The sequence below is a fragment of the Boleophthalmus pectinirostris genome, unplaced genomic scaffold, assembly GCF_026225935.1.
Source record: "Boleophthalmus pectinirostris isolate CB_2022bp ecotype Guang Dong unplaced genomic scaffold, ASM2622593v1 HiC_scaffold_19, whole genome shotgun sequence".
NCBI lineage: Eukaryota > Metazoa > Chordata > Actinopteri > Gobiiformes > Gobiidae > Boleophthalmus > Boleophthalmus pectinirostris.
The window spans coordinates 1,499,453-1,523,123 of record NW_026571140.1 but is presented as its reverse complement, the minus strand read 5'-3'; the positions used below and the strand labels follow the sequence as shown (position 1 = coordinate 1,523,123).

The 23,671-nt window shown below is 42.5% G+C and overlaps 1 protein-coding gene across 1 annotated transcript in view; it reads right to left on the bottom strand.

Annotated features, from left to right (window-relative positions):
• The window catches only part of tle3b (TLE family member 3, transcriptional corepressor b), an 89,235-nt gene that overhangs the window by 40,318 nt on the left and 25,246 nt on the right, over positions 1-23,671 (bottom strand). The window contains 2 exon segments of the mRNA XM_055154276.1: positions 11,107-11,181; positions 12,235-12,297. Of these exon segments, the coding sequence (XP_055010251.1) occupies positions 11,107-11,181; positions 12,235-12,297 (138 nt within the window).

Here is a 23,671-nt window from a genome sequence, read left to right as displayed (position 1 = left end):
ACATTTTAACACACAAAGCAATAAAATACAATAATAATAGAAAAGCACAAACAAAAGTGTGAGAGCAGCTCAACAGTGGAGTCATCAGATCCAGTGTCAGGGCAACGTGAGGGGAGTAACAGCCCTCAGGACAAAAGTACATCATAATTATAAGAATGCATCAGTTTTATGTTGCACTTTTTTCTTTACAGAGCATTCTTCATTCACTCCACACTTGTTGGTGGTAAATTACTATTGTAGCCACAGCTGCCCTGGGGCAGCCTGACAGAAGCGAGGCTGCTAATCTGCACCATCAGCCCCTCCAACCACCACCAACACTCAGACACACCAATTTCATACTAGGCAATGTGGGTGAAGTGCCTTGCCAAAGGACACAATGACAGTTTTTGTGACTGGCGCCCCCTGTGGCTCCTGATTTTCCCACCGGTCTCCCATCCAAGTCCTGACCAGACCTGACCTGACCTGCTGAGCCTCTGAGATCTGACTGGATCAGGCTTTGACAAGGAGGTATGACCACAAAAAGTGTTCCTCCTCTGAGTCCTGCAGCATCACAGCAGCCTCCAGGGGGAGCAGCTGAGCTCTGGACACAACAGAAAGCCTCTCTCTTTCTGGCTCCATTCTAGTGTTTTGGATGGTGACGAGATTGAACAAATCCTACTATTTATTCAATTATTGCTCACAGAACTATGGAAAGCATTTTTACAGTTACATTTCTTTGAACTCTTTATTAGGATATTGTAATGTGGGAGCTACTGTGTCCTTATCAAAGACTGATCTTGTCTGATCTCAGAAGCCAAACACTGCTAGACCTGGTTAGTACTTGGATAGGAAACCAGGAGCCACAGTGAAGTCCCAGTGGCAAAAGCTGCCATTGTGTCATTAGGCAAGACTCTTCACCCACATTGCCTAGAACAAATGTGGTGTGTGAAGTGTTCTTATCCATAAGTCAAAGTTTGTCCAAATCAGGCTTCACATACAGTTTCTAATGCACCATGCTGTTAGCCTCAAGACTCTAAACTTAATGGTTAATTTAACCAAAAGTCAGACCAAAGCAGCCATTAAAACAGGCCTGTCCACAAGCTGCTCAGGCTGTTGCACACACCAGCACACACCAGCACACACCAGCACACACCAGCACACACCAGCACACACCAGCACACACCAGCACACACCAGCACACACTGACCATGAAGGAGGCTGGGTACACACTGTGGGGAGGCTGCTGCTGTGGGACAACACAAACAAACTCATGAGGCTAATTCAACAACAACAAACCAAAGTATTGGCTCCAATATTACATATACATACATAAATACCTATATATACCAGTGTGAGAGCTGAATGCATTCTTCTGCTGTGACAAATGACACTTGTATGGACAGGTGGACAGATAATGTGACAGAAACAAACCAGACACTTGGACCAGACCAGAGTTGGGCTCATATAAAAACCTATCATCATTTACTTTCACTCTACAGCAGGAGTCTCCAACCTGTATCTCAGGACCTACCAGCAGCTCTCCACCCCCTCCAAGTAGCTCGCTAAGGGATTTCTGAATTAACTAATTAAACTAACTGATTAATGCCCAACTTTGTGCACTAATAAATGAATAAAGGTTTAAGTTGTGTAAGTATATCTAGTGGCTCCTTATCTAAGGCTTTTTTATGCTCAATTTCTTGTGACCGCTAATCAGGTTGTCCAAATGTCCCCATTTACCCGGGACAGTCCCAGTTTTGAGCTCGGTGTCCCCTGTCCCCGCACATTTATACAAAACCAGTGAATTATCCCAGTTTTATACAAGAAATGTCCCAGGTCTCTCTATTTTTGACTACCGTATTTTCCGTTCTATTAGGCGCTCTGGATTATAAGGCGCTCTGTCATTAAATGGTCTATTTTGGAACTTTTTTCACAAATAAATTGCACCGGACTTTAAAGGAAACCCAACAGTGTGATGGGTGAGTGGTTTTGTTTGTTTGTGGCGTTCACGGTGACTCTGGGCTTTGTTCAGTTGTGGCGTGTAGGGAGGGTGCTGTCTGGGACCAACGGATTGTCGGCGTGTTCGCAGTGACTCAGTTGTTCAGTTGTGTCTAGAAGTGGCACATTGCACTCGCTTTTTCAGTTCGTTCCTCCGTTCCGTTCCTCGTCGGTGTGGAGTGATGAGTGTGTCTGTGGGTGTTTGTCGCTGTGTGGTCGCTGTCTGCTCCGTGTGTGTTTGAGTGTCCTGCTGGTGGTGCGGCTTTGTAGTTTACTGAAGTCGTGCTGGGACACCTGAGTGGATTTTTGTATAGGGCTCTGGATTGTGGGGCACGCAGTCGTTTTTTGATGGGGTTGGAGGCTTAAGAGTGCGATCTATAGCCCGGAAAATACGGTAATACGATCTAAATCAGGACTAAATCAAGACTAAACCAGGACTATATCAGGTCTAAACCAGGACTAAACACGACTCACAATTTTTGACTAATCAGATCCACGAGGAACATAAATTATCATTTGTTTGGCCAAAATACAGAAAATGACACTAAAGCAAAAATGCGGTGTCAGAAGTCTCTCAGATTATGTTACACACTCTTTTCACAATGTTATTTACACCAAGCATCCCAACCCGGGTGTGTCCCAGTTTAGAATTTAGAAAATCTGATCACCCTACAACTAAAATGAGCTCTTTGGAATTTTCTTTTTGTAAATGTAGCTCGCCGGAGGAAAAAGGTTGGAGACCCCTGCTCTACAGCGTGCAAAAGCAGAGTATGCAAATGATCTATAACACTCAAAAAGCATGTGAAAGTGACTTGGTTTGTTGGATAGTATCTGTGGTCAATATTTATCACAGTTTGTGGAAAAGTACAAAAATACCAGAAGTAGCGCTTGAGTTCTAAAACAGAATACCTCTACTTATGTCATCAACATGGAAAATTCCATCCAAAATGCAGAAACAATTGTGTGCACAAATAAGGCGTTTCAGTTTAATATATTACACAAAATTGACTCTTTAGAGCTTTAATCTGTGTTATATTGTTGTTACATCCTCAAAAACATAGACGGTCATTCACACTCTGCTCCACCTTGTGATGTCATGTGATAATACCACTGTGTTTTTAAACTCCACACACCTTCACTACAATCATGTGGATAATTTCAGCCCTGGAACTGCAAATCTCTACTGAACAAAAGGTAAAAAGAAAACTACCACTTCATGACATCTCCAACAGAGCATTTTGAGATTTAGAGATGTAAACAGATGAATAAATAAGAATGAAATGAAAGGAACAAAACACAACTTCAGGTGTGTTTTTGAGGAGGAAACAACATTATAAACATGGCTTAAAGCTCAAGAGTCAATACTGTGTCATTTGGGACCTTTAAAATCTAAAAAAGAACAGTTTCTAAACATATTTTAGTCAGTTGTGTGCAACAGTATGATCTTTGTTTTAGTAACCTGATAACAATGAATGGATGAATGAATGGTGTAGATTAGAATGTAGAATGGTGACATAGACAGTGGTAAACCCGTGAAACCGTCTTTGTGCTGTTATCTGCACACACCCTGACACACTCCTGTATCACACACACACACACACACACACACAAATCACACTGGTTCATGGAAAACCAGAGAGAGTTTTGCATAAGAGCCAACAAACAAACAAATGCCCATGGTTAGAAGGAGGAAGTACTGGAAGGTCATGGGCTGTGTGTAGGAATGTATACAAAATAGTTATGCAGGACTTTTGATAGTGACCTAGTTATGAAAATACTTTTGGTACTGGGGCTGTGCATGTTATACAGTATTATATCTGACTGCAATTATTGCTTCAATGAATTAGAAAAAAGATGTGTCAAAAAATAAAGAAAAATAAAGTGTGTATGGGGTGTGTGGCGCACATCTGACTTGTTCAGTGCTTTGAAAAATCAACTACAAACCTGCACTAGACCATAAGTGCACAAAGCCTAACAGTTAAAAGCACCTGCCACCTGCACCTGACACATCTAAGTTTGTCTCATTCTCAGTTTATGTTCAGGCCTCATGTGAAGCTCAGAACCTCCGGAATTCCCTCCCTGAGCTGCAGAAGCTGCACTAGCACTGACTCATGACTGGTGCAGGTGCTGGGGTTTAGTAGGTAAAGTGTGTTCAAAGCAAGAGCCTCTGACATGAGATGCCTGTTACTGACATATGAAATAATGATTGTTTTATTTCATTTGTCTGGTCCCTTATTCATAAAAAAAACACTGAAAAGATGGGAAACTTTGGCAATGCATGAAGAAAGTCTTTTTTTTAATGCAACATCGACTTTTTAACCATGTTCTAGTTCCTTTTCTCATTTACCCCCTCAAAGTTGGATTTGGAGTGATTTGTGCATATTTGAGTCATGTTTAATCACTTATTTTTAAGACACCATACTGCCGATCTACCCCTGTTCAGTCTCACAGGTACACACTCACTGATGTGCGCACTTCATTCTCCAATTTACTTGGTTTAATCAGTGTTATAGTCCCATAGTCATTTTGGCATGAATTTTAAAAATGCTCTGCTCTAGTGCAGATCTCCACAGGAGGAGCCCACAGCCTGCGACACTTTGTTGTGATGACGTTTACAGCCACGTCAACTCCCACTAGGCGCCACAGGATTCTAACACAGAAGTTAGTGCATTTTCTTTCTTTTTTTTTTTATTAAGTCGTTTTAGATGGATATTGTGATTTATAATGTGCAAATTGTAACAGAACGATCCACAGGTGTCATACATTAGAACTGTAGAGCTCACCAGACGTGGGGACTTGCAAGTCGTGACTTGGACTCTAGTCAGACTTGAGTCATTATTTTTAGGACTTGAGACTTGACATGATAAAATGGACTAAGACTTTGGACTTGACTTGGACTTGAAGGTCACTCACTTGGGACTTGACTTGAGCCCTGTGACTTAAGAAGACTTGATGCCTCTTCTAAAAAATATGTTTTTAGAAAATACTTTTCCTTTTACAGTTGATATTCCCACTTCTCTGTTGTAAGTGAAGTACTGTGAGATGGTATCCTCAAATGTACTATAGTAATACACAGTACAACACAGTATATACAGTACAATACAGTAAAACTGAGGGAACTACATAGAACATAATCCTTGCATTTCAGTGCAGACTACATGACAAAAGTGTGTTATCTGCTATAAAGCACTTTTAAATCTGAATTTATTTGATTCTGATCGTGTCAAGACATTTAAAAAGGAAAAAAAAAAAAAAGCATTTCTACAACTCTTATATAAATACACATATATAAATATACCATGACTTTTTTAGTACAATTTTGTTTAAAATTCATATAAATTGCAAAAATCTAAGCTATAGTTGGTACTTTTGTTTAAAGACTTGAAATAACTTGAGGCTCAAAGCAAACGACTTGGACTTGGGTTGGACTTGAGGTCAAAGACTTGAGAGTTACTTCAAACTCACAAAACAACAATTTGGTCCCCCCTCTGGAGCACACACAGCACTACAGGTCTGCTCGTTAACTCAGGCTCATAAATCGAGATTAGCGAGGTGACATAAACTTGTTTTTAGGCATCAGATATCCATTCTACTTTCCTCTTCCTGCCCGTCCCTCTCCTGCCCGTCCCTCTCCTGCCCGTCCCTCTCCTGCCCGTCCCTCTCCTGCCGCTCACCTGCAGGGACAGAGTGATCGATGAGGGGGACACATCCGGTGCTGACCGGCCCCGCTCCGGCCTCTCCGAGCGGGCACTGGAGCGCTGTAATTACTGTGGAAAGAGCTGTGTTCCTGTGGCTCGTTTGCTCTAATCGAATTTTGATATCCGGCCCTCGTTAGCCGTGACCCCGGAGCGCTGGGGCTGGCTAACCGCGCGCTAACCTCCGCTAATCAAAAGGGTCGCTTATCCATCTGGGTCCAAGCAGCTATTACAGAAGCTCCTCTCCAGGTTTTAAAAAAAGCAGGTAGGAAATACTTAAGCCAGAATGAAATCGAAGGCAAAGCAGTTCTGAATGACCACTGTGGCTCCAAATGCAACCTACAATAATCCTCTTACTGCTGTCGAAATATTAAGTCTGGTGTAATAATGTCAGTATTTAAAGCTCCCATATTACACTGAACTGATACACTAAACCTGTTATAATGTTGTTAACTTCTCAAAAACATACGCAGACATGTGTTTCGTTTCGTTCACGCATGTTTGCGTAATCCTGCATTATTAGACTACCTACATCTACATCATCAAAATGCTCTGTTCCACCTTGTGATGTCATGAAATGGTAGTTTAAGTCAACAGCTTCTTTTACCTTTAGTTCAGTAGAAAGTGGCAATCTCAGGACTAAAATAATGCAAAGGAAGTGAAGGTGTATAGAGTTTAAAAATACAGTGCAGCACTTCTTGTATTACCCCATGACATCACAAGGTGGAACAGAGTATTTTGTTTGGGAGAAGAACTCAGCCCAAATCTGCCCGTGTGTCAAACCTGTGTGAATGAAACAAAACATAACTCCAGGTATTAGGGCTGGGGATCATTAAGAAACTACTGATACGATACATAACTCGATACTAGGGATGTATCAACAACCAAAATATCGTGATATCGTATCGTCAGAAGTCTCACAATAATCGAAAGCTGTCACAATGTATCAGATTATAAATTGCTTTGCTTAAATTCATTGTTCTTTAGTAGGAACCGCTAATAAACATCGGGAACTACGTGTCCCATGATTCATTTCAGCACAGACAACAGGAAGAAATATGTTTTGTTTTGTTTTTTAATTTTTGAGATTCTGACAGTAATAATTCCTACTAAAAAGTGTCCTATCTAGAATTCTATTTGCCACTCCAAAAATATCACAATAAATAATCATACCGTGAGATGCAGATCATGATAATATCGTAGCGAGAGATTTGGATATCGTTACATCCCTACTCGATACACAGGCCTCAATACGATACATTTTTCTGATACAGACCACTTTCAATTCAATAAGATTTTATACAATATATTTCAAATTGATTCGATACAGTTCAGTAAAAAAAAAAAAAGGCTAAATCATGGCTATGATACCAAAAGTCCACTAAGTCCACTTAGTTTGAGCAAAGTTAATATGTAAAACACCCATTTACTCAAACCAGTGAAAATGTAAACACAATCACAGCTCTTACACAAAATAATTTAGTAAAATATACCTACAATTGCTCTTGGTGATATATCGATACAGCAGCCTACGATATCGATACTATATTATCAAATTAAACGATATGATATATTGATATTTCAGTATTTTCACACACCTCTACCAGCTCTATTTGTGATGAGGAAACAGCAACAGAACACAGATCAGAAAACAGCGCAGGGACGAGCAGGTGCCACATGGAGGATATTCTGCAATTTCACACTTGACATTGTTTCTGTCGAATGCTTCATCCTCCGCCGCAGATACAATATGGAGAGGTTTCATTTTGGCCATTCACTTCAAGTTTAAACTGAAAACGTCCAAACCTCTGGAGACTCAAGCACCTCTTGCTGTTTCAGATGACATCACAAAACATTCTAGGCCAATCATATTTAATACAGATGCAGCTGCTCAAATGAATCTGGTTCAAATACAGACTTTTGTTAAAACACAGTGGCTTCTTGGGGCTAGTCAGTAATAGAAAAGATCAGGTTTGAATTCTGTTCCTTTTGAATCTTTCATGACAAAGTACAATGTTATCATTATGGAAGATCTGCCTCTGGCCCCGTCTGAGAGGATGACATCACCACATTCTAGACTCTGAAAACCACTAAGTGATACTTTGTAGTCGATGTTATCGGCACACCCTGGGAGTGTGACGCTAACTGAAGGCTCTGCTCTGTCTGAAGCTCTGCTACTCAGTTTAATCTGAGCTTTGTCTGACACAATCCAAACAGAAGGAACTGACTGTATTGAAATGACAACAGGTGATCTGATCTGTGCTGTTAAACAAGCGTCTCTCAAATAACATTACAGTCACAAGTTAGCAGCACCGGCCAAAGGTTTTCAGTGAGTCACTCTCACCTTTATGTGTCAAATCAAAATCCTACTCCTCCTTTTTTTGTTGAGTTTTCAATTTTTTTAAAAGCAAAATCTTAAAAAATGAGAAATCTTAAAACTTTTGTTCAGTTTTCCTAATGTGTCCATTGTGTCACCATGGTAACATACATGTGAAGTCACAAAAAGTATCAATGGCACAAAATAATAATGACTTGTATTTAAACAAACCTAGCTTAAGTTCATTCCTGTATTTCTCCTGAGCCTGTGGCAATAACTGTATACGTACATTTCCATTCTTTTGCGTGTGTTTTTCTATTTTATATGTGCTCCAGAGCACCTGGTCTCACTTAGCTCCGCTGTGGCACTGGCCCTGAAGCTTTGGTGCAGTTCCACCAGTGCAGCCATGTATGTGCTGTCACGTTCTATGTCGGTGCCATCCTGTTCTATGTCTGTGCCGTACTATCCTGTGTTGTCCTGAGCTGACCACTCTAAAGCCTGTTATCTGGCTGTGCCGCGCCAGGCCAAGCCTCTTTGGCCTGGAGCTTTATCTCATTAAAGTGCAGCCAAAGTGAAATGTGAGAAACACACTCCTCTGATACAGGATCAGCCCTGTTTAAACGCACGCTGTCGTGGAAAAGCTCTGGAGCAGCATTCACAAGCCACACACACACACCACACAAGCACACACACACACACACACAAGCACACACACAACACTCATAAGAGATTTAAACAGCCTTGTAGTATTGTCACAACACTAAATTTTTGACAATTTCAATACTAACGGAAAGACTTGATACTCAATACTGATTCTGATTCCACGGTAATAAACACTCCTTACTTAGACAACAGAATATAAATTTCAACATTAAATGTTAGTACTTTCTTTTCTATTGAGGCCTTCCCTCAGTGGTCCAGTAGGTTCATGTTGGTCCATGAGTGTATACTAGTCTATGTGCTCTTATACTTCTGATACAGCTCAAGTATCAGCTGATTTAGTGGTAACACTATGTGACTAATGTCATTGCCGAATAACAGAAATTCATGCATTGAAATGGAACAAATCAATGAAAATGGATATTATCACAGCCGTTTTAGACATTTGCAAAATGATCATATTAACTATTACCTAAAAACGTTAATGTAAATATCTGAAAGTGACAAAAAAGTGGACAAAAAGGATTATTTTTTCACTTCTGTGTTTTACAGTCCATTCACATTTGGTGCAACATCTGAATCTAGGACAGGTCAATTATTAAAATATATTAATCACTATTTTGTCCCTTATTTTATTACTTATTATTATTTTTTTTTTCAACCTATGATTCTTGTGTTTAAATGCTGTTTTCAGTCTCTGGTATTGGTTAATATCAGGTATCGACAGATATTTAAAGCCTAAGTATCAATATCGGTATCGGAATAGAAAGAGCTGGATCTTGGTCATGTGTCAGCTCTAAACCACATGCTTTTACTCAGAGGAATCTTGAGGACAATGTGACTGACTGCACAGGCCTGGCTCAACCTTAACTATTACAATTATATCAGTGAACAGCACGACAATCCCAAAATATGTTCAGATGTTCAGTTTTGTCAACAGTGCCCAGCCCCGTAAGTGCCTTTTAATCAGCACACACTGACTTGTGTCACTAACCCAAATGAAAAATGAGACATGCTGATGTGGTCACAGCTGTGTGTGATACAGGCCTCCAGTTCTCATGGAAAAAATGATTAGTCAACCAAAGGACAAACTAACAGTGAAGACAGTGCACACATTCAAACTCAAATAAACACATCGTGAACCGCTGGGGAGGGGCCAACCTGCAGTGAAGCGGACGAGGGCATTCTGCCAGACCCAAGCCAAAAGAGACCAGCCTACACTAATGAAGACATATTATGCACGCTGAGCTGTTCAAGTAGGACTAAAGACTAAAGAGAACTTCTTGGACATTTGTGTGCCAACCAGGTAAATGTGCAGCTTTCTACTGTGTCTGTGTCTTTGTGTCTGTGCGTGTGTGTGTTTGTCCGTGTGGAGTTTGCAGTGTGGATACCTGTTAGACCAATCACACTGTTTTAATACCAAGAGAACCCGCTCCTCCCCCCAACTCTCCCCTTTAGTCCTCCAGGTTCCCCTTTAACCACACTCTAACGATGTTCCCTCATTAACTTGCTCAAAATTATATTTCGGTTGAATAATTAATGTTTGAGCAATCCTGCATTTTTCTGCGTTTGACGTTTGAGTGCTCAGAAAATGTCTGTTTCACCCACCCCCTATCTCCACCCACTGCTCTGTACTCGTGATCATGTAGGATTTTAAAATGCCACATGGACATTTTCTGGAAAAAAAAAACAACAAAAAAATCTGTCTCCTCAGTGGCAGCAGTGAGCAGTCAATGGAGCCGTTTCTATCAGGGAAGCACCAATCCGATACTGGTTTCACATATTGGATTGGACATATAAAGTGATTTAATAAGACTATTTACTGGACATAGTAGACTCACAAAATGTCATAATGTTTGGACTTTTATTTGTGCAAAACTGTTCTGTGGTTACTTCACAGACAAATAACAGCTACAGCCCAGAGTAGTTTTGTCTTATTTTTCTTTAAAGGAACTAAATGCTGTGTTCAGTCTCTGCACTGGTATCGGTTAATATCGAGAATCAGCAGATACTTAAAGCTACAGTATTGGAATTTGTATCGGCACTGAAAAAGCTGTATCAGTGCATCCCTAGTTTCTAATCATAAAGGTGGATGATTTTAGGTCAATATTGTAGTTTAGATGGAACAAAAAAAAGAAAAAAAAAAAAACTAATCAATGTATGTAATAGTTCAATCTTAAACAGCAGCTGTAGCATAACATGTCTCCTTCAGCCCCCTCTGGCCCCCTCTGGCCCCCTCTGGCCCCCTCTGGCCCCCTCTGACTCCTCTGGCCCCCTCTGGCCTCACTCAGGTTGAGATATCCAGAGTCGACAGAGCACTAAACTAAAGTTAATGCAGCTCGCTCCAGTGGCTCGTGGCCCGTGGTCCGCTGGGCGTGCAGGTTGGCCCACTCCCCGGGTCAAATGAAGAAGAGAAGGGGGTATACACACAGTGAGGGGCAGATTGGGAAGTCCACGTACCCCGATGATCGCATTGAGCTCGGTCATGGTCACCTGCTTGGCCCTCTCCACCGCCTGGGCCACCTGCTGCTGGTGCTGCGGAGAGAGAGGTGCGTGAGACCCCCGCACACACACGACTCCACGCACACGCACACACACACCTGACCCTCCACACACACATACACAAGCACACACCTGACCCCATGCGCACACACGCACACATTTGACCCCCCATGCACCTACACATAAACATATGCACACACACATACACAGGACCCCCCTCACACACACAGGACTCCTGCACATATACATACACAGGACCCCCGCACGCGCACACACACACACACACAGCACCCCCCCGCACACACACACACACAGGACCCCCCCCACACACACACAGGACCCCCGCACACAGAGCACATTTGGGCACAGATTGAAGTGCACTGGTCCTGCTGTGAGCTGATGGTTACCGGCCCCTTGGCAATTCCACAGGCAAATCAAGCATGGGATGGAGAGAACAGAGTGTGTGTGCCATGGGCTTTATGAATATAGAATGTGATAGTGTTTTGTTTAACTCTACAATACACACACTACACTAAAAAAGTACAAAAAAATCCAGTTTGCTGTATTTTTGAAGTAGTTTTCTGAAGTATGTTTTATTTTTATTTTTTTTATGTTAGTAAAGTTACATACTAAACCTTTAAATGAACTGAAATCGCTATATCAAATGACATGTTTTTCTAATATTGTGCAGCCCAAATCCAAATTAACAATGTAATAGTAAAATGTGATACTACAGGCTTATGGTTGTACTCACCTCACAGTACAACATTATTGTGAGAGGAATTAAGAAATACAACTTATCCTTATGATATAGAGCTTTATCAGGAGAAGGAAGTCATCATGAGACTGTTACCATAGCGGCCTCAGTAGAATCACTCTTACATGTTACATGTGCTGGAAATGATTCCAAATGAATCAATAGTCTGATCCAGAATGCTGCTCTAACTGGGTTACGATGCTGGACTGGGCTAAAGCCTTCACAGGATTGATTATAGTGCACTCCATAAGTCACTTAGCTGTACTGTACTCCATGCTAATCAGATTAGTCTCATTTTAAACGGCGGCCATGTTGGAGCCGGGCCTTACCTCTTGAGACAAGAACGGCATGATCTGTGCGAGGATTGCATTGAGGCGTTTGGCAATCTCCGTCTGCAACAAGAGAACAACAAACAAGTTTAGAATGGGAGTATTATGAGGAAAAGCAGTTTAACACTCACACCACTACACTGCCAGGCCTACGGAGGCCCTGCAGGGACAATATCCATACATGTGCGGCTGATACAGAGTGGAAGAAGCGAGAGGGGACGTTATTGAATAAGAAAATCTGTAAGTGCTTGTTAGTCGTCTGTTTGATCACTTGAGCAGTGCAGAAACAGAAGCAGCAGAAGCCAAATGGCTGATGGGACAGCACTGGGCTCTGCTGTGATTGGTTCTCACATAATGGACCTCACCCCAGTGTTTTCAAAAACAATATAACATAGACCAGAGAATAGTGTAATATGGGCACTTTAAATGATCGTTTCTCTAATTGAAAAAACTAATCGCACACTACTCGACTACTAAAATAATCAGCAGTAATCAGAAGAATCCCAATGATCACTGATTCCAGCTGATAAACCATGCTGCTCTGCTCCACAGAAGACACTAGAATGTCTCCTCCACAGAAGACACTAGAATGTCTCCTCCACAGAAGACACTAGAATGTCTCCTCCACAGAAGACACTAGAATGTCTCCTCCACAGAAGACACTAGAATGTCTACAGTATTTACATCCATCTGTATGTAGCAGATTTGAACTAAACTGAGACTTTGCCTTAAAACAAATGCACTTCCCTCTGCGCTTCCATTAGCCCTGATTTCATTAGAAGCTGAAATATGCTAATCCGAGGAGGCCGCAGAGGCTGTAATGAGCCTATACTTCATCATTATGAGGCAGAGGAGGGGGAGGGGGCAGACAGGTTAACTCTCCTCCCCATCTATCTGTGGCATCTTTGCTATCGAGCGCACAGTGTTAGTGGAAGATGATCCGGCGCAGGCTGACGGGCACTCAGGTCTGCGTCTCGACAAATGGATGTGGCTCTGCTTCATCAGAGCAGCTTCAGAGAGACAGACATGTGAGGACAGAGTGATCAGCAGCTACAGGAGCAGTCTGCAGGGGCTTTAATATGGCCTCCTCCATTAATGGAGAAAAGAATCGAACATCAGATACTAACTAAAACTACAGAAGTATTGAAACTAGATACTTATTTACGCAGATATTGATACTAATAGTGTCACACAGAAATGGAGCTTTCCTGAATAGCTAAGAATGATCATGAGCTGTGTTTCCAAACTTGTTTTCTGGGGACCCATATCTTAAAAGTCACAAACCCAAGTCCATAAACATTATTCGTAAATGGCAAAATAAAGGTGGATTTGATCATTACTGAACATTAATGAGGATATTTTATTGTTGACTGAGTAATCGTGTTTCTCTGAACAGTTAGTTTTAAACAATGAAAAACAGCCATTGAAGCAGCAATAAAAGGATCTAGAAGTCGCCTATTTGGACATTAAATGTAGAACATTTCTTTTTCTTTTCAGCATTCAATTGAACCAGGAATACTGGAACAAAATAGTCAATAGAATAGTTGCTAAAAAGATTTGAAATGATACAAAACATGTCTCAACATTTCAACCTACATCTAGATCGTGACAAGGTGACCCCCCCCCCCAAAAAAAAAAAAAAAAAAAAATCTGTTGCAACCCAACTGGGGGTCGCGACCCAGTCTTTGGGAAACGATCTTGAGTATGTTGAGTTGTTCTGTATCAGAACAAATATAAGAGCACATAGACCAGTATACACACATGGACACTATGAACCTACTGCACCACTGAGGATTACACATATAAGACATATGGGGATAGAAAAGAAAGTACTACCACTTAATGTTGAAAACACATTCTATTGTCTAAAGAAAGTGTGTGTGTTTGTTTTTTTTATTAACATTGTGGTACTGGAATCAGTACTGAGTAATGAATCTATTCCTTAGTATTGAAATTGAGTTTGAACGTTCTACTAGGGTACTAGTACTAGGGATGCAACAATAACCGAAATACCATAATATCGTATCGTCAAAAGTCTCACAATAACATTGTGGACTGTCAAAATATATTGAAATACAAGTTTCTTTGCTTAAATTCATGGTTTTATAGTAGCGTCAGCTTATGAACATCAGAAACTACATATCCCATGATTCATTTCAGTGTAGACAACTTGAAGAAATATGATTTTACTTGAATTTTTGGGATTATGACAGAAATAATTCACACCAAAATCTTGTCAAGGTATTTCAAAAGCAAATAAGTATCCTATCTACAATTATATCAGCCTTTTCAAAATACCACAATCAATATCGTACTGTGAGATGCATATTGTGATAATATTGTACAGAGAGATTTGGATATCGTTACATCTTTAGTTAGTACAGTACCACAGCACTAGATTAGGTTTAGAGTTGACAGGTTGAGGTCAGATGAGTAGTGACTCTGGTTCAGATTAGGACCGGCCTGCACTAAATGAATCTAAGTCAATGTATCGTCCTCACAGAGCATAGAAACCTGACCTGACTTGGCTGTGTGAATGTGGCGCGGGAGTGATTGGCTCAGAACGCGTCGCCCTAAGGTGCTGATTGGGAGTCACATCCCTGGGGCAGCTGTGGCTACAGAAATAGCTTACCTCCGCCGAGCGTGAGGAGCGGGTGGATGATGAAAGCACGGCTGGCCTGTACCACATAACAAGACTATAATCAGGCTCAAGATGTGAACAGAACAAACTGTGTCATCTGTTTACGACTAGAGAATGTACCGAGAGGGCAGAGACGACATCAGTGTTTGTGTTACGTTTAAGAAACTATTCAGAGCCCAAATCAACAATTCAACAACTACCTTCCCTTTACTCACAATAACTGACCAAACTATAGTCACATCTTTCATTTTCTTTCATTCACATTGTGTAACAGATCAGTATTCCTCTTGTCTCTGACCAGTTTTATTAGGAATGTGTGATTCATTGATTCCAGTATCAGTATCAGCTGATTTTGAGTCCTGGTATCTGTATCAGTCAATAGACTTAGACTTAGACAAACTTTATTGATCCACAAGGGAAATTATTTGGACACAGGAGCCACACTTCACAATATAAAACTAGAAAAGCAGTCAGAGAGCGCAGACCTCCGCCAAGGACTACCCCCATTTTTTATATAAATTGCGATAAAATCTGTCTTCTGGATCAGATCCGGATCAGCCTTTGGAATATGAAAGAGGATCCCATTGTCCATCCCTGAGTCAAATTTCATGGGGTTTGGTCAATAATTAACCCAGATATTGAGAAACAAATTTTTTGGCCCCATTTACCACAATGTTAACTAAAACTTCAAAGTGATCCAGAATCCAGGATTTCTTCCGGATCATCCCCAAAATGAATCAGTTCTTCCTTTTCACATTTCCAACAAATCCTGAAAATTTCATCAAAATCGGTCCATAACTTTTTGAGTTATGTTGCTAACAGACAAACAAACAAAAACACACAAACAAACAAACAGACAAACGCCGGCAAAAACATAACCTCCTTGGCGGAGGTAAAAATGTAAGGGGTAATAATAATTTGACAGGTGTAAAAAAAGATTATTTTATATTATATAAATGTAAATGTACAAGTCAAAATAAAATATAAAAATAAATGAAATATAAAATGACGGCTTTATACAAGAGGTCATTGGAAGACAGTATTGATATTCTATGTGTCAGTCCAGTTTGTCCTCAGCGCATCAGATTTGTGTTTTTAAACAGACTCGAGAAATCAATGTATCAAATCAATCTTTGTTAATACTGAAGTCAATGTGACAAATGGTTTGGTAAAAAAAAAAAGAAAAAAGTTCATTACGTGTCAGCTCACGCATGTGGCCTGTGCTCTTTTAAAAGGTTATCTGCAGGTCAAAGTACTGGCAGCCCAGGTTCAGATGTGATTATAACAGAGGACACATCCCGGTTTTAGAGATTTATGGACAAGCTCAAATCCTCTAGAACTCCCTCCCTGAGCTGCAGAGGCTGCACTAGCACTGACTCGTGACTGGTGCAGGCGCTGGGTTTAGGGAGTGACCATTCAGATCAGAGAGAGACAAACAGACCATGTGTGGGGAATTTCAAATCCTAATCATTCACTTCTGCTTTGAAAACTCTCACATTACGTTGATAAGCTCAGAGAGGAAAGGCCTGTCTCTGATTGGAGGCTAGAGTAACACGCTCGGGCACTTGTCGGCGCTCACTGATGGGAGAATAAAGGGGGCAGGGGGGAGGGGGCACTGTGGCTTTCCAGCCTTTTAACCATGTCTCAATGTGAAGAGGAGGAGGAGGAAGAGAGATGAAGAAGGAAGAGGAGGAGGAGGAGAGCTCAGGGAGCGCTGCTGTCTCTAGACTGCTCTGTCTGAGAACAGGTGGGCGACCATTTTCTTACAGCTCCATCATGATTCATGTGCAATTAATAGCTTATAATGGTTTCATAATGAATTTAAAGATACACAGTGTCATTTTTCTGGTGGTGAGGGCGGCATCGATGTTATTGCTTTTCCTGTAATGTTCCACAGTATAAAAAAGGTGGACATAGTGAGTGTGACGTCACCCACAGCGTTCAGCCCAACTCAGAAGAAGCTCATGATGCTCACAGTTAAAGGAGCCAATCTGGAGCCAGGTTTTAAATTATGAATAGGAAAAACAAAACAAAACAAAAACACCAGGATCATATGAAGCGGGTTAATACAAACATTTTAAGACAAAAATAAATGAGGAGTCTCACAGCAGTTACAGAGAGAGGAGCCACAATATTCCAATGTAAGTCAATGGGAGCCAGAGTCAGAAGGAGCCAGAAGAGCCGTATAAGTACTTCCTGTTTGGGGCACAGCTGCTAACACATTTGCTATGTCCATTTATATGAACAGTCTATGTTCCAGAATAGAGCATTTATGTGATCAGGCTTGCATTTAAAACAAGCAGGCTCACCTCTCCACAGATCTGCTGTGGCTTGGTGGCATCACTATGTGGAACATTCCAGGGAAAACAATACCATCTCCATGGAGACAAAGAGTGACCAGAAAAGTCACAGGATGCACCTTTAAACTAATGATGAGAGATACATTGAAATATAATTAACTGAGATTGTTTTAATATTGAGATACACTAAATAAATAAGAATATTGAAAATCTAGAAGAAAATTGCTTCTCAGACTAAATACCAGACGCCCACAAACAGCTCACTGAAAACCTCTGTGGTGTACAACTCCAGCTCTGTTTTCATTCTCTGGTTATTTTACACTCTCTTCACTTTTTGTACAAAACTTTTACAGATATTTTTGCACATTTCTCATATCAGAACAAAGGTACATAATAAAATCTTTAAGTCCACACACCGGTCTGTGGCTGAATTCTCCTGTCCCTCACTGAGCCTGACCAATAGGAGGTGTGGGTGTGACATGTGTTTTCTTTGTGCGTGAGCGGCGTTTAACTCCTTTTGAATCACCATACGAGCGTCTCAGAGCAGACTGGCAGATGGTCACTGGGTCAGAGGATGATTTGACTTCTCTTTGTTCAGCCGTGCTCCGTGTCTGCGCGAGGAGGACCGGGGACCTTTGCTCCTGTCAGGAATCATCTCCGTACCCTGTCTGACCTTCTGCTCTCCGCCTCCTCGTTCTCATCTTCCTCCTCCTCCCTCTCTACCACCTCCCTGCTAATCTCCTGCGCTCCCCCCTCCCCTCTCCCTCCCCTCTCCCTCCCCTCTCCCTCCCCTCTTCCTCTGTTGCCCGGGTAACGCTATCTGGCATGGCTGATCGTTATGCAAATTGGACTGGGGGGCCCTGACCAGAACAGGCTGTAAAATCATATTAGGCGCGGCGCAGAGGCAGGTCATTAAATTGAATTTTCGGCCTGTCGATCCGATCGGCACGGGGAAATTAATGAGGGATAACTGGGAGTGGGCCGGGAGGAGGAGAGGGAGGGAAGGCAGGAGGGAGGGGCGGGGGAGCGAGGGGTCTGTGGAGACTCATAAAGCATCATCATTAGCGGGGGCGGATACGATGACACGCACGAAAGGATTAGCATTTCGGCGACGGCTAAACTGCGAGGGAGGATGGCTGCAAGAGGGACACATTTGAGAGATTAGATCTTACCAGAGGCGTTTAGCATTACTACTATTTTGAAATGAGATGATTTAAAGGTGTATTATGGAACTTTTCTAGTGGAGGATGTGCCAGCTATAGGTTGACTGGAATATTTCACAGTATGACATTAACGGTTTTATCTGCAAGCGGACAAGCCACGCTACAGGTCAGACAGACACAGGGCACAGGTTTAAATGTGACCCAAACAAATGTGAATATTATGATTCCTCATGTTACACTAAAATCACAAACATAGAACACCAGGAGAACTCATATCCAGCTGCTAGCAAGGTGTTTAGCTGTGTGTGAATCATTTCAACGTGAACTGATATTCAACATCAGTTTTTGTACGAGGGCATCCACAGTCAGCCAAAGCAAACAGGGGCCTCCAAAGTCTTTTACCACATGCCCGGCGCCATCACAGGGACTCAGAGCGCCCGCCGCCATCACAGGGACTCAGGAGCGCGAACGAAACCACAGGGACTCAGAGCACAAACCACCATCACAGGGACTCAGGAGCACACTTGGTACCATTACAGGGACTAAGAACCGTGGTCACCACCATCTCAGAGATTCAGGAGAAAGCCCACCGCCATCACACGGACTCAGCGCACCCGCCACAATCACAAGGATTGAGAAGCACGCCCGCCACCCTCAATGGGATTCAGAGCACCCGACACCATCATAAGGATACAGGAGCACGCCTGCCAGCATCACAAAGATTCAAGAGGGTGCCCGCCGCACATGCCTGTCAACATCAAAGGGGCTTAGAGCGCGCCTGCTACCATTACAGGGACTAAGAACCGTGGCCACCACCATCTCAGATTCAGGAGAAAGTCCACCACCATCACATGGACTCAGTATGCCCGCCACTCTGACCGGAATTCAGAGCACCCACGACCATCACAGAGATTCGGGAGCGTGCCCGCCGCCATCACAGGGACTGAGGAGCGTGCCCGCCGCCATCACAGGGATTCAGGAGCGCGCCCGTCCACCATCACGGGGACTGAGGAGCGCGGCCGTCCACCATCACGGGGACTGAGGAGCGCGGCCGTCCACCATCACAGGGATTCAGGAGCGCGCCCGTCCACCATCACGGGGACTGAGGAGCGCGGCCGTCCACCATCACGGGGACTGAGGAGCGCGGCCGTCCACCATCACAGGGATTCAGGAGCGCGCCCGTCCACCATCACGGGGACTGAGGAGCGCGGCCGTCCACCATCACGGGGACTGAGGAGCGCGGCCGTCCACCATCACGGGGATTCAGGAGCGCACCTGTCCACCATCACAGGTACTCAGAGTGGAGAGGGGCTCTTGGCGGTACCATTCCCTCACTGATGAAAGCCATTTGGCCGCTGTGGCCCCGGAGTGGACGGCTCGAGCACAATGACCGCTCAATTGTGGAGGAAAACAAGTGTGTGCGCTGGAGGCGGGCGGGCACAGGAATGAGCTCCAGAGAGAGGAGAGCCACTCAGGGGGAGACAGTTCATTACAATGCATGAGGGCGGCTCTGCGGGTCTGACGAGCGCAAAACTCAAGTGGCCTCTTCTCACGGCGACATATGTGGATTCAGCTCTCATTTAACAGCGCAGGTGTCAATTAGCCTCTGCTGCTGGAGCCGTGCACCACTCCTGCGACGTCTGTGGGAAACACCAACTCGGAGAAGCTCACCGACCAATCACAGCCGTTTATTTGGATCAACAAAAGGTTTTAATCAGGATTCAAACACCTTATTGCTGCTATTTCAGAATGTATTGGTAATAGTGTCACAATTCAAAAAAATTCTAACTCGATTTTGATACTAAAAAGTTCACTCAAAACTCGATACCGATTATACAAATACTGTTTTGTTAAATGTGATTTTTTTGTAGTATCAATACCTGCTCAAATGAGTATCTCGATATTACGAGTATTATTATGAGTATTATGAGTATCTGATTTTGGACAATAGTCCTGCTTGATTATGACAAGAATTTAAATCAAAGTATGTGTCATAGCTGAAATCATGATCACTTCTGTACTGTCCAAGTGTCGACCCAATATATTTTATCATTAGTAATATTTTGAGTCACTTTTGTTTCAAATTATTTGTACTGTACGTGGATTTGGGTTTGAGTGGCGGTGAGAACACACATCATTAAGAAGACAAGGTAATTAACTACAATATTCTGGTCTTAATAATAATTACCCACAGTGTAATAATTGAAATGAGGATTTTCAGTTTGATGAATTACACACTGTTTATGGGCTATAATGGTCAAGTTTTTTGGCAATCAAAAAAAAAAAAAAATCTATATTATTGAAGAAAAAGTTCCACAGTACAGCATTCATACAATAACAGGTGGCTACTGCTATGTTGCTTGTCTTCCGCATTAATACCACTGTGTATAGCATTCTAGGCAAAGCAGTAACATCGCCATGGAGATGGGAAAGTAGCGGACGTTCCACCCGAAAAGTTACACTGTGTACCTTTAATTCCAGAAATACAAAGAGTGACCGACTGCTCAGATCTGCCTCTTAAACCAACTCTAATAAATGCAGTGCACTTTGATAAGCTTTGTGCAAACACACACACACACACAACACACACACACACACACACACACACACACACACACACGCAACTGTCCTGATGCAATCCCTTAAGTCAACAGAGAGCCTTTCTCCGTATATACACAGCTCCAGACACTAATTGCCCAACCGTGTCCCGGGTGCCCCTCTAACCACCCACCACCCCACCCATGCCCTGTGTCCCCCTCCCCCTCCCCCGCGCCCTCTGACCTCCCCCGGGACGCACGGGCTGTTCTTGTAGCGCGTTTGTTTTGGCTTACAGACAAGTCCACCATCATCACCTCGCCAAACAATTCCTGAAAGCCTCCATAAATGATTCATGGGCACAGACCCGCCCCCTGCGACCCCCCATCCCCACCCCCACCCTCCACACCCTCACACCCCCACCCCACCCTCCACTCCCCCACCCCGCTGTCTAGGAATGTGACGTGGGGACGTGTTAAGCACTGTTTTTCTGCTCTTTTAATAGGAGAGGATACAGACAGAGGTGAGGGCGCAATGGAGAAGAATCATTCCACGTTCACTTCACAGTAGGATTGTCAAAAGTATTAAAAATCTGATGTCTGATGATAATCGATACTGAAAGTTGTATAAAACTAGACTTTATTTAACTCCATTTAGTGTCTGGGGGTGGGGAAGGTTCTGATTGGACAGAGACACAAACGTATTTACGTCTTTGGGAAGAAAACACACACTTCTGTTGCTACCGGCTTTTCTGTCATCTTGGTTTGTCGTTACTCCACGGACACAAATATGATCCAAAGTTTTCTGCAGTGGTTCTGATGATAATTGTGCAGCAGTTGGAAGTTGTCTCATCACACTTTACGTCTGTGAGCTGAGGAGGAGAAGGGAAGAGTGTCGGAGAAGGAGGAAGAAGACAAAGTGAGTGTGAGGCTGTTCTACCTCAGCCCACTCCCACATCCCGCTCACAAATCCAAAGAGACGTGGATCAAAGTCCAAAGAGAGGACTGGTGGAAGCGGATCATCCGGATCACTTCAGAAGGGCGACACAATGAACGACCGGGATTATTTTGAAGAAGAATAAATGTGAAACATGATCCAGGAAGAAATTCATTCAGCTTTAAAATGGGAATAAACCACCCACTTACTTCAGAATTAAGTTTTATTTCAAATAATTGTTTTCATTAGGAATTAAGTGTTAATATGGTCTTTTTAAAGTGGAATTAATTTTTAATTCAGAATATCATTATTTTTATTCAGAGTTAAAGCTCTCGTGTTTGATTCTGATGGAAGTGAGGCTGTGAATTGTGACCATTGGTTCCTCCAACCATCACCAACACTCACACACCACATTCATACTAGGCAAAGTGGGTGAAGTGTCTTGCTTAAGAACACAACTACAGTTTCTGACAATGGCTCCCCACTGGGGCACCTGGTGTTCCCAGTGTCTCCCATCCAAGTACTGACCAGGCCCAGCCCTGCTGAGCTTCTGAGATGTGACGGGATCAGACTTTCACAAGGAGGTTTGGCCAGGTTGAAAACAGCTTCAGAATGACGTAGATCTGCATCAGAACAAGTACAGGAGCACACAGCACACGCTCATGGACCACTATGAATCTACCTGGACGATACAATAAGACAGGAGATTTTGATGTTTGTGGTGGAAATGACGTTATTTTAAAATGTTCAGAAGTCATTCCAATTGCCACTTCGATAAGAGTGTGATTAATCTTGCAGCCCTAGTATTGAGAATCCAGCCTTTTGTGACAGTGGCTTTGTACAAGTCTATACAAAATGGTTTGCAGTTTTTTTCTACACAGTGAGACCCCATGGAGGCACAGGCACATTTAGTTCTCTGCAGGAGACATTATATTACCCAAACAAACTCAGCCTGCGCTAATTCAAACCATTCAAATCACTATTTCACTTCCAATGGGATAAATCTTGCACTCTTAAAGACCTAAATTGCACCGTTTGTGATGTATGTAATAATGTCATTTCCTCATCACAAACAGACCTGGAGATGTGTTTTATTTCACAGATTTAATGCTGTTCCACCTTGTGTTGTTATTAAATGGTAATAACAGAAGCGCTCCACTGTGTTTTTAAACTCCATACACTTTCACTAGAATTATTTGGATCATTTCAGCCCTGGATTTGCCAGAGTTAGAGCTATTGTTTTAGCCTCATTGTAACAGTTTCACTTGTCAGTGCACCAGCAACAATACACTTCCTATTGACAACTTTACAAAAGGTAAAACAAAAATATTCAAAAATAAAATTAACAATGGAAGGTTACTGTAGAATACTGAAGGGTAAATCTATTCAGCTGAGATGAAACAAAACACAACTATGTTTTGACAACATTCTAACATGACTTAAAGCTCACAGGAGACAGTTTTGCGTAATATAGAACCTTTATAACAACTGCAAACCCAACAGACAAAACAGCCGTCCTTACTCTGGCTGTTGTTCACTTGGGATGTGCAGAGGTTACCATGGCGACAAGGGTACACAAGACAAACGTTGAAAACACAGCCACCCCCGCCACGCCCCCTCCTGTCAGCAGGACGCAGAGCTGAGGCGGATAACGAGCACAGCTAATTACAATCGCTTACTGAGAGCCACATATGTCGAAAATCACATTCTATTGTCTAAAGAAAGAGAGTGTTTCTTATCATCACTGTATCAGAAATCAATATTGAGTATTGAGTCTTTTCCTTAGTATCAAAGTTGTATATTTGTATCATGACAGCATTATTAAAGGCACATCTGTTATATAAAGAGTGAGGGAGAAAAGC